This window comes from Condylostylus longicornis, unplaced genomic scaffold, assembly GCF_029603195.1.
Source record: "Condylostylus longicornis isolate FDR11 unplaced genomic scaffold, ASM2960319v2 ptg000055l, whole genome shotgun sequence".
Lineage (NCBI taxonomy): Eukaryota > Metazoa > Arthropoda > Insecta > Diptera > Dolichopodidae > Condylostylus > Condylostylus longicornis.
In genome coordinates, this window is record NW_026578024.1 from 591,722 (window position 1) to 604,922 (window position 13,201).

At 28.8% G+C, this 13,201-nt stretch overlaps 1 protein-coding gene across 5 annotated transcripts in view; it reads left to right on the forward strand.

The window, feature by feature from the left end:
• The window catches only part of LOC129612087 (putative mediator of RNA polymerase II transcription subunit 26), a 30,696-nt gene that overhangs the window by 12,578 nt on the left and 4,917 nt on the right, over positions 1–13,201 (forward strand). For 4 of the 5 annotated variants that reach the window (XM_055525579.1, XM_055525580.1, XM_055525578.1 and 1 more), the window contains 5 exons: positions 1,323–2,909; positions 2,965–5,087; positions 5,159–5,252; positions 7,182–7,292; positions 11,343–11,817. In XM_055525579.1, the coding sequence (XP_055381554.1) occupies positions 1,323–2,909; positions 2,965–5,087; positions 5,159–5,252; positions 7,182–7,292; positions 11,343–11,817 (4,390 nt within the window). The remainder of the gene's footprint in view (positions 1–1,322; positions 2,910–2,964; positions 5,088–5,158; positions 5,253–7,181; positions 7,293–11,342; positions 11,818–13,201) is intronic. The other variant, XM_055525581.1, reaches the window with a different exon arrangement.

Below are 13,201 nucleotides of genomic sequence, written 5' to 3' on the forward strand. Positions count from 1 at the left end.
TATTATCATCATATCATCAATTAAAATTTTACTATTCTTAACTCTTTTTATATTTATTAATATTGTATTCCTGCAATTTTGAATCAAAGGATACCGTTTTTGTTGCACTATATCTAAAAAATTATTTTCCTAAATCCCCTTACTATAATTGTTTGCAAACCAAACCAGCTACTTGATAAAGTGCAAAATGAGTTATATCAGACACATTATTAGAAGAAATTCGTCAAATATTGGGATGAAAACTCTATTTAAATACTGAAAAGTCTGAAGGTAGCACTAATAAGTGTGGACTAATGTACTCATTACCAACCGTATTGTGTATACAATAGGTAGGTTATGTGATGGCAACAAATTTTGCATATCGAGTTTTCGGTGGGAATCTACTTCTCCATAGTAGGGAAGTGTAAGTAAACTATTTTTAGCAACCTGTCGGTCTGTCGGACTGTCAGTCTGTGTGTGCACGCGTGTATCTCAAGTTCGACTGAACCGATTTTGATAAAATTTTATATGTAAGTTTATTTCGACAATGGCACGGATTGATCAATGAACTTTTGGGATATATCGGGCCTCGGGAACTGCACTTTTTAGCGGGTATGTTTTACATTTTTGACCATTTTAAAGAAAATATTCAACCGATTTGCTTGAAATTTCATATATAAGCTTCGCACGACAGTCCGCAAACCTCCTAACTTTTGGAAGAAATCAGGCGTCGGCAACTAGACGTTTACTGCGGGCCAAATATACATTTTCGCGTATAAAAAGAAATAATCAACCGATTTCATTGAAATTTAATATTTAAATTCTTCGTACTAAAGCATTTAACATATAAATTTTTTGGTAAGATCAGGGCTCGAAAACTGATCTGCGGGCCGATTTTACATTTTTCGCCATATCTACGAACGAATTAATAGAATTTCTTGGAATTTGATATTTGAGTTCTGGTTGTTACCAAAACTAACTGGCGAGCATTTCAGGGAAATCGGATAGTGCAAAGCGAAATTCTACTAAGAGCCAAATTTACATTTTTCTAGGTATGTTAACTATAAGCTTACTAATGTCCTAAAAATTGGAAAGAAGTATTTAACAGACATTTTTCTAATATTCTGTAACATTTTCACTTAACTAGACAACATACATTGCGGTCGGTTATGTGCTGATGACATCAAATTTTTTTTTGTTATATTAACAATTTTTCCTCACTCAAGAACAAGAGTTGAACGACTCATTGAGATGTTGTAAATTATATTCCTTTTATCATTGGTTATAAAAAACTTAGTTTTATTAATTGAAGTATAAAAATAAAAAACCTTTTCCAATTTTAGATCCAAACAACAAAAAACGAAAAATGGTTGATATGCCCGCAAACAACAACAGCATCAAGATATCAATTCCATCGGCGCAATGTAGTTCGGTTGCTCTCTACTCAAATGGCAATGTAATGCAAACAAGTCAGCTGGTAACTGGTCAACAACAACAAGAAACAAGACGGTTGCAAATAATGGAGCAACAAGCGACGCAATCGCACCAATCGGTAGGGGAAATTTTGGAGACAAATGACACGTCAAATGATCAGCAAAATAAACAAATAACAAATCAACAACAAGATTCAGTAATAAAAAGTGAAAATACTATCGGTAATAAACAAATTGGCGGTGTAACACTATCAAAAACACCTCCATGGCGAAAAAACTCTGTAGCACAGCAACAAAAGCAAAGATCCCAATCTCAGCAAATTTCAGAAATCGAAAATGTTGCTAGCCAAAATCAAACACTGTATTTGTCGACATCATCTACCACAACTTTAAATACGAACAATGAAAGTGTATCTACTGTATCACAACAAAATTCAACACCACCATGGCACGATAATAGTTTGGCTCTTAAAAATAATTCAACGGCAACAACATTATCTTCCAATAGCAAAAAGAAAGCCCCACCTAATTTCAAAGATGATCCGACAGGGTATATGAACCAACAAACAGCAATATTGCATAATTCTATAATGAATGTTGTACAAAGCTCTGACCTCAATGACGATATTGCATCAGCTTCCTTTCAAAACCGTCAATTGACTCAGGATCTATCTCAAGCAAACAAAGTTGACAAGAATCCAACAATAAACTCTAATAGAGAATCTGTGATGAATAAACAAAATCAAAGTAATGTATATATCAACAGTTCATCCCTACAATCAGAAAATACTATTGACCCATCTAAAACTAATATTTCAACATCAATTTCGCAAAATTTTGTAGAACAAAATAAAAAAACCAGTGGTCAATCAATTGGTACCTCGCAACAAATACGTAAAAACTATTCAGATGATTCGCCTGGTAAAATTATGAGTCAACTAAAGCAAATTGTTAATCACACTGGTCAACAGACTAACTCATCATCAAGTCGCGTATTTAACAAAATGTTAGCTAAAACAGCAGTTGGGAATATTGCAAATCAAAATACAGTTGGAAACCAAATTGTGGCACATTATCCTAGCGTTATGGTTCAAGTTGAACGAAGTTGTAATAATTCTTCTCCAGGACAGCAAAATATAGGAAATAATAATGTTACAAAAATTAATATGATTAATAAAACAAATCAACAAATCATTCAACAAAATTCAGAACAAAGGCAACAACAAACGGTTCAAATTCAGCCAGTGCAACAACTTCAAATCCACAAACAGCAAACTCACATAGGACAATCCCAATCACTTTCTGCAATAAACAATCAATCCAATCACAGTTTTGTTTTAAAACCAACTCAACAAAAAATTTTTAGTACAGGCGGGAAACAAATTATTGAGTATACCGAATATGTTGATGATTTGCAAAAAGTTCAATCTTCTAATGCACAACAAATTATTATTCTGCAATCCTCGCAGGAATCTCCAGTGTCCTCAAGCAGCGCCGGTAAGTATAAGAAATGGAATGGTTTTTCGATAATCATTAGTTTTGACCCTCTTAGGTATTATATCTTCCTTAAATCGGCTTACACCCGATACTAAATTCTCAGTTCCATCATCTTCAATATCACCAGCCCCATCGAACTCGTCGACATCTTCTTCAATATCCACTATAATTGATAAAGGTCCTCCTCAAGTTGGAGCAGTTTCCACGAGTCATGAAAGTCCTCGACATGTCGAATCTCCAGAATTCAGTTTATTACCAAGTAATAAAAGGATATCTTCTGCTAGTTCTAGTCCGATGTCATCGAACCGAGCCTCTTCTTCCCCAACTATAGTACAAATTCAAAAATCTTTTGCACCAACGACTTCAACTGTAAGTAGAAATACTATTACTTCGGTACAAGCAGGAAAAACGCAAACTACCACGACAACTGCAATATCTTCTACAATTAATAAGATTAACGGAGAACAACAGTCCCAAAAGTTATCACCAAGTGGACTAATATCAGCTACATCATTACAATTAAACCAAGCTGTAAATCAAGAACCTGGTAATCAACTAATTATGACATCAACGGGTCAAATTATAGTAATGCCTTCAAGTCCATCTAAACCTCAAAAAAACACAAGCTCAGGTAGTCAAATAATAATTAACAACTCCTTGACAAACGTAACACCAAATGCTGCAGTAAGTGCACCAAGCTTACGGCAACAGAACCTCGTAATAGCCCAAAGCTCTCCCAATGTCATGCAACCACAACAAATCTCTCCACCTTCTCATGCCACAAATAGTACAAGTTTGGTGATTCAGAATTCCAATCTTAGCCAACATTCTCAAAATTTATTACAAAGTCCAAGCAATCTATTAGCTTCACCGTCAAGTCAAACAACAACAAATTTTATAATGAATTCATCACCTCAACAAGTAATTCTCAATAATGGAAACATTATCCATCAATCAACTGGTCAAAATATAATTACATCACAGTCTAATTCAGGTACATCTACAAATTTGATAGCAAACAGTGGAGGAGCAGCTAAAATAATATCTAGTCCGACAGTTTTGACTAGTGCTGGACAAGTTATTTCCAACCCCGCATCAATTATATCTCCAAATAATGCCCCAATTATTGGCCAACAACATCAGCAAGTTGTAGTTAACACATTACCAAGTGGTAGTTACGTCATACAGCACCAACCTAATACAGTTCAACAAGCTGGTTATACAACAATGGATGGGCAAGTAGTTTCAATTCAAGATAATGGAACAGCAACATTTGTACAACAAAGCCAACCTGCTCAACAGCGACATATTATAATAACGTCACCCGATACTTCAAGACGAAAAAGTAAAAAACGAAAAGGAAATTCAACAAACTCTTCTCCAAATACAATTTCCAGTCTATCCCCGCAACAGTCACCTACTACAATTATTCAACAGCCACAAGTTGTACAAATTTCAGCTCCACAGCAATACCCAACTCAGCAATTTCAAATTAGCCCGAGCATTCAACAAATAGTCGTAAATAAACCTGCACAACCAACAACAACTCCACAACAACAAATTTTTATCCAAAATGGACAAATATTACAACCTGTAAATGTAATTGGTCAACAGCTACTAGTGCCAGCTGGAGCGAACCTTTTAGGACAACAGTTATTAGTTCCTGCTGATCCCACAGTTTTACAGATACAGAATATGGGTATGAGTGGCAGTATCATTACAACTCCACAAGGAGTGGTTTTGAGAGCACCCAGTCCACAGAATAAACAGTTTTTATCACCAACTGGGACAGGTCAACAATTTCTGGTTAACAGTAATGGCCAAATGAGTCCTATTAGCCAAATTTACAGTGCTCCAATGAGCTTAATGGTCCCAAATTCAGCAGGAACTACAGCAACATTTGTTCAACAAAGTCCTACAACTTCCATTGTACAGCAGCAACCTCGAGGTGAAATTGATTTACAACCACAACTTACGCAACAGCAACAAACGCCACATCTCCAACAACTTCAATCGCAACAGCAACCGGTTGTGACAAGTCAAATAACTCTAAATCAAAACCAAAATGTGATTGGCATGAACGAACAGCTAAACAGAATTAGTCCACCAGATACAACAACTCATAGCCCAAGAAGTCCTGAACGACCCCCTAGTCAAAAAAGTGGTGGTAGTGATATGGTATTTGAAATCATTATATTTGCTTTTAATACACAATGTTTTAAATATTATTAATTTTACACTATTTTTAGGTTCAATGTGTATCAAGCTCTGAGCCTGATTCAGTCGTTTCACCGTCAAATATTGATAGCTCTCAATCTCCTACACAAGCTGATTGCGATAGAGGTAATTGTGTTATTTTATGTAACTTAACTTAAATATAGCCTTACGACCTTTTTACTTTTAAATTTGATCACAATTATTATGTTATAATATATATCATTTATTTATTTGTACATTACATTGTTTATAAAGTGACACGAACAATTGTAACTCAACTAACATAATAATAAGTACGTAATTATACATATGTACCTAATTTTTCTTTTTATCAAGCGGTAGTAGATTACTTGTGTCTACAAATTAAAAAAGACCAGTAAATTTTTCGAAAACGGATTAAATATGCCAGATGACATTTCTCTGGTATATCACATTTCATTAGGCTGTTTTGGTTGTATCATCTGGTCTCATGTATAGTTTTTTTGGTTTTTCTAATTTTAACAATTTTCTTGATTTAAAAAAATTTAATGAAATGATACAAAGTTAACAATATAAAAGTTTTATCTAGTAACCATGAAATTAAAATTGCCAATTAAGCATTATTGATTGATTGACTGCCTTGATAAGTATAAAGCCACCGCATTAAAAAACTTTCCCGAATTGCTTTAATCGGATCAACTTCGATATGATTCTTTATTAACTAAATACTTTAGATTTTTAAACTTTAGACATTTCTTCATTTCTTCTTCAATATTTTCTTCAATATAAAGATGTTTAGAGAAAAATTTTCTTAGCTTAGAGTTTGGTAAATTTACCCTATGAGAATTTATTTTGATTTTTCTTTCATAATTTAACTAAAAATATTTTTATTATACATATAAAAATATTTTTAGGTATTTTTAGAAGTAAATAGCCTAAAACATAAAAGGGCGGTGATAATTTTTTTTCCTCATATGTATAAACACGCGACATTTTTAAAAAACTATAAAAGAAAAGTGAGAGTTGCACTCTTTACGCGATGGCCTTATACTTACCAGGTCAGTGATTGATTTATAAGTTTTTAGCTTGTAATTATTGTTGTCTCTGAATTCAAAAAAACGACGGCAAGAAATACACAGAAAAACTTGAGAAGAATTTTCTGATAAAAGGTATAACAAACTAACAAGTAATTATTATCACATTTATAAATAAATTTAAATTTTAAAATATAAATTTTAAATCACTTTAAAATTAATTTAAAAAAAGGAAAATAGATCATCTAAAATTTGCCATCTCAAAAAAAAAAATTGGACCATATCAAAAATCGACCAAATTAAGAAATAAAGCAATAAAAATAGTGAAACAGTATCCAGATAGGGAACGGAACATATGTTTACTAAAATACTTAGATCTTTGTAGCTATAAAAAGTCTCAGAGTCTTATTGTTCACACTAGTGTCTGAAATTTGGATGGAAGAAGATAGGAAACGAATAACGGGATTAAAAAAATTATAGAAAGTTCAATTTAACATACTTACTACTGATTTTAGCTTTCTTTATTTTCCAATGACTTCCCGAACTTAGGTAAGGAAGTAAGACAATTTTCGATGATATGAGTTCACAAAAACAATTACCTTAGATTAAACAAGCAAATTTTCTTACCTAAACAGTAAATATGACTGCTAAGGAAAAGTATTACAGAAGGAGTTAGCGTTCACTTTAAGATCTCACCCCAAAACTACAGTGGTCATAAAACGTTAGAATATAAAAAAAATAGTTAGGTTGTTGACACCAAGAAAACACAAAGAAAATAAATAAAAAAAAATCAAAATGATTGTTGTAGTATATGCTTCTTTTTAATTTTTAGTAAAGTAATTAAATTTGTTTGACTAAAATATAAAATAATAAATAAATTGTGGTACTGGATAACTATTTTATATTTCATATTTAAGTTTTTCAAATTTCATATCAATTATTTTTAGCATGTTTAAGATAATTTTTTTAGAACTTAACTTTTAGAAAATAAATCATATAATTTAAATTATAATTGTTTTTTTTTTTTCTTTTATTTTGGAAGGAGTGTCATATCAAAATGCGATTGATAATTATAAACCAAGTGAACCTAAAATGAGACGTGTCAAAACACCGCCTAATTTTAATATTCAAGATATCAAACCAGATTCTCATGGTAAGCTTTAATAAAAAAAAAGTAATTAACAGACTTAACTACTATACTAATAAAGCTATTTGAATATTTATGGTTCGTAACTGTACATTTAAAATTAGATATTTAATTTTTGTTTGCTACCTCTAACTTATTTGCATATTTAACGCTGGTTATGTTGACAAATAAAGATGTATATTTAATTTTGACTTTAATCTGACTTTTGTGGTAATAAATTATAGTTAAATATCATGCGCGATTTATACGTTACAATATTAAAACGTTCTTGTGTTGCAACATTCGAATCAAGCAAAGTTTACACTCTTGCTTGCATATAATGCAAGTTTTATTGACTTTCTTAATTTAAATTGATATTTTGTATATTAAATGTTGAAACAATTGATATGTGTATAATAAAACCTTAGGGAATGAATGATAACCAATTTAAAAAACTACTGCAGATTTTATTTTGGGAGTTTCGATTATTGAGTTTATACTAAAACTTAATTACTTATCAAAATTAAAATAAACTCCCACTTAAAGTTTAAAACTAAAAATTAAAATAAACTCCCACATTTTTTCAAAAACTGTAATAAGAAAAATTGACTCTACAATAATTGAAACGTGCGAGAATTGAAATGGGTCAAAAATTTATAAGGGCAACTTTTGAATATACGTACAATGTTTTGTGTGAGAGATACCTATACTCGTTTGCAATACATTGATGATAAACATTGTTAGCCTTTTAAATGATCCAATGAACCTTTTAATAACAGTAAAACAGGGACAAATGTAAAAACATGCATATGCGATCGGATGAATCGACTCAAAATATGATTTTCAGAAAGAGTTCATAAATGATTTAGCATTCTATCTAGAAAGTGGACTATGATGTTCGAAGTAAGATGTTTCTACGGTATTCTTTCTTTTTGATAAATTAAATATCCGCCTGTAAGGAAAAATGTAATTTGTCAGTAAATTGCAGGTGCTGTCTAAATTGAAATGCGGTCAGCTATGTTATTGTTAATATCTAAATAAGTTTTAATTTCGTTATTTATGCACAGCTCTTGTTGATTGCTTTTGCGTATGGTTTATTTGTACTTTAATTGAGCTTACACTTAAACAGTCATGTCATTTATCATCGCGAGCCATTTTAAGGTATCCCATTGTTTAGGGTCACACAATAAAAAAACTTAAACTACTAAATTATACTCAAATTTTCACTTTAATTGAAAATATAAAACATATAAATAATGCAGTCATACAAAAAAATATGAAATCATTTTTTAAAAAAATTTAATAGCAACGTTTTTCAGTTACTAAATCTTCGAAATTTAGTTGAATTTAATTTACAGTTGTAATTTTCAATATTGATTGAACACGTTGATCTGTTAATCTTGGTCTTTCGGCCGTTTTATTATTTTTTAATATCGAAAACAATTGTTCATGTTTGTGTGCTTCCGAACATGGCAAAAACAGGCTTAATTGATTTATAGGTAAACAATTACAAAATTTAGTAATTTCCACTTCCCTAAATGTTTGTCTTAATACAGATTCGCACAGCATTTCGATTTCAATTGTAAATTTCAACCAAGTGTTGTTTCAATATCAACAGAAAATGGATAAGTAAATACGTTAAATAAATTTTGACATCTATTAAAATCTAAAAATCTTCTTTCGAATTCGGTTTTTAATAATTTATTCTAATTAGAATATTCGGAAAATGTCGAATTTAATTAACTGGTCTACTGTTTACAAATATAAGAAAATTAAACTGGTTAAAATATATGTACTATAAATCAAATAAGTATATATCAATTATATTTTCAAATAAGTATATATCATACATGTTCAAACATATATATAAATCAAATTATGTTTATAAAACAGTCGCTTTCCACTTCTCGAAACTGTGTAAAAATTGTAATGCGGCTCGCGTATAAATATATAAATTTTTTTAAAAGATTTTTTCGATTTAATATACATACATGTCAGTACCTTATCCGATATTTATTAACCCTTATCTTTGAAAATTATCGCACTGAAAGAATTCGAATCTAATCTAAAGTAGTAAATAATTTAATTGAGCTTAAATTAATCATGACAAATTGATGGCAAAGATTAATTTAAAGTTAATTCACAATCAATTTTGATTTAATTGCTAAAAATTAAATCTGAAACTATTTATTTATTATGCACCAACCTTTTAAAATTAAGTTGTTTGATTTAAAAATAATTTAATTCTATTTAAAAAGTGTAATGTAAAGTACCAGTAAATACTTATTCGCAAAGAGAATATTTTTGCATGCTTTTTATTAAATCCATATCATGTGTATGTACAATTTTTGTTTTGTAATTTTAATTTCTAACAATTGGAATTGGCTAATTTTTAAAATTTTTTTATAAAATTATATTATATTTTATTTAGTATTTTAATAGAATTGAATTGTGTGTTTAAAATTTTCATTATTATGAATGGAATAAGACTTGCTTCTATAATTCAAAATCAAAAAAGAAATTTAACAAAAAATCAATAAAAAGTTGAATATAAATGTATATGTATATAATAAATATAGATATGTAAATTATGATCTTTATAAATTAAGATCTTGCTAAACATTAACTGCGTTATTCGAAGATATTAAGCTTTCAACCGGTTCGATTTGCTGAAACGTAGATTTCAAGAACTCTAAATAAAAATTTCAACAATCCTAAATGAAATGGGAAAAATTTAGCTCTAACTTGAATCTTAATATAAAGCATGTTCGATAAATCAAAACTACAGATGTGCAAAATCTTCAAAACTGTACAAGAAGTCCGTTCGAAAACCATAGCTTGTTTAAAATTCAAAGTTTCTTTCAAATGTTTCTTTCACATACTTATTTTGCACTAATATTATTATTTTATTGCAAATTGTAACTATATTAGATATTATATACATATAGATATATATAAGTCTTATTTTATGTAGATTTAATACAAATATACAAATGAATTTTAACGGAGTTAAATTTTTTATTGATTTAATCGGTTAGCATATCAAATAAATGTTTATTGTTACACATTTCAAACATTTACTAAAAGCGATAATCACTAGAATCACTATAAATTTCAGAAAATCAGAATTGTATTGTAATAGTGTAATATTTGTTCATACAAGAATTATAAAAGCAATCGTGTGCACATATTTTTATTGTATTAAGCAAGTTAATTTTTAACAGTAAAAAAAGGATTTTTTACACAACACATTATGAATACCATAAAAAAATTTATTAAGAGTTGGGTTTCGTTTAAATTAGTTTTTAAATAAGTAAGTCTTTTATTGTCATTTGTTCGAGACTATCTGAACCAACTTATGATTCAAAAACGGTATTTTTTAATATAGAGCTTAAAATATCAAGAATAAAAAAAGTAATATTCGAACTAAATATATCAAATAATATTAGTAGCCGCTCCAATTTGCTTTAAAAGTTGAATGGGCCGTTCATGTTGTACTAACTTTTTAATTTTTATTTTTTTTAAACTGTGAAATGGTAATAAATCATATTAAGAAAGAATATCGGAAATTTGTTTATAAAATATAAATTAAGATTGAAATGTGGATTGAGATTACGATAAGGTGATGGTAAACAAAAAGAGCTAAAAAAATATTTAAATTTTTATTTAAACACATAACAGCTTTAATTTTGTTTTTTATTTTATTGTGTGTAAATTTGGTTTATATTAATTAAATGTACCGAAATTTAAAATTTTGCAATATCAATTTGATATTATACTTAGAATAGTTATAATTTTATTATTAATCCCAAAATCATTTTTTATTTAAAGTTCATCATATAACTAAAACCAAAAAAAAATTCATACAAGATGCCTCATCTTAACATTAAATATTTACTGAGCAATTTCATGGAATACAATTACATAAAATATTGTACTATAGTTTACACATACATAATATATATTTTGTGTACATTATACATATATTACTATATGTGCATAATATGAAATAATAATTAAAAAAATGATTTTGTTTTGAATTTTTTTTTTCAATTTTATTAACTACGTTTCAATTAGAATCGCCAACAAAAATATCTGCATCTTCAATATCTTCAGCTACATCACCATCAACAGGGCTTCTGCCTCCAGTACCAAATTCACCAGTAAAACGTACACGTAGAACTGTAAATACCGAACAAGCAAATACAAACAATAACGAACATATTACTAAAAACTCTATTAGAAATAATTTAGTGAATATAAATAACAGAAATTTAAATAATCATAACTTAAATAGTACTTCAAGTAATAACAATGATACAATAACAACACGTTATTCAATTGGTGAATTAGTTTGGGGTGCTGCTAGAGGTTATCCGGGTTGGCCTGGTAAAATTGTAAATTCTCCTGATGGATTATGTACACCATCTGATTCAACTTGGGTACAGTGGTTTGGTGGTCGACCTACAGTTGAACTATGTACAATCAGTTCATTAAAAAGTTTATCTGAAGGTTTCGAGGCACATCATAAAGCCCAAAAGGATACGAGAAAGTGAGAAAATTATAAGAACAATAAACTAGATACCAAATACAATATCTGTATGTATATAGTAACATAACATATTTAAAACATGAATATGACATGTGTTTAATCCACTAATCAAAATACATTTAATAAAAAAACAAAGGAGGGGTTATTGCTAATTATTCTAGATTGCTGCCAAATTTTATTTGAATAGTTTGAAAATTTTTGAAAATTTATACTTAATTTCTTTTTGCAATAGCCTCTCAGACTATGAGTTGACGGAATTATTAACTTTAAGAATAAGTGGAAACTTCTTTATTTTTTTTTTCAAGGAAAAAAGAAAAATGTAAATTCACTTTTTAAAATGAAATTAGTTTATTTAATTATTTTCTGCATCGTCATTTAATTTCTTAGTCAAAATCTTATTGGCCAATTCTAAGGTTTTAAGTTTTATTTGTAGTTTTAGTTTAAAATAGCTGTAATGTTTTTAACAATCGCATCATTAATTTGTTTTATTTTATTGTTTAACTAAATAAATTAAAAGCTTTATTACAATAACAAGAAACATGCCCTCTTTTCGACTTCTATTCCCTGGATAATTCGTGTGAGAGAAGATAATTTAACCTTAAATGAAATGAGATACGGCTTTGTGGCTTTAAAGCTTTTTGTATCCAACCCCGAGTCTTTCTTCTGATCTTGTTTGCTAATAAATTTTGAATAACAATTTGATTAAATTTTTGCCGAAGCTTTTAATTTGACGCGATTGTCTTGGCTAAAAGAGTTTATTTTAGTTTTTAAAATATTGAATGTAATTATATCTACATTTATAATATTTCTTTTTTGCAATGAGGCCGGAGCCTTTTTAAGCAAATAAACAAGTAACTTTAGTTGAACGATGTGAAAAGTCATTTATTTTCGAAATATTTATTTTTATTATTATAATTTAATTTTGGAGAGAAACTTTTTTTTCCCTCATATTTTAATTTTATTCTTACAATGAAAATATAACTAAAGAATAAATTTTTTTATTTTATACAAAAGTGCTACAATATTAAGTAGTAATAAAAAACTGTTCATAAAACATTTTCCTTTATGCTTTGGTTCAATATGAACACGATTTTTGCTACCATCTACAAATTATTATTAACAAAATAGGTGGAAGCGGAGAATTTGATTAAAGTTTATTTTTATTTTGTTTTAATGTTTAATTTTTTTGCTTTCTTTATAGTTTCGATTTCTTCAGATTTTTGTTTAACCTAGATGTTGTAGAAAAGTAAATCAAATAAAGTTTTGACATTATGTAATATTAAAAAATACACAATTCATTCCAAGTATTTAACGATTTTGTCGTTACTCAAGTATTTTAATAAATTTTCTATATTAACATAGATGAATAAAATGCAATAAGAGT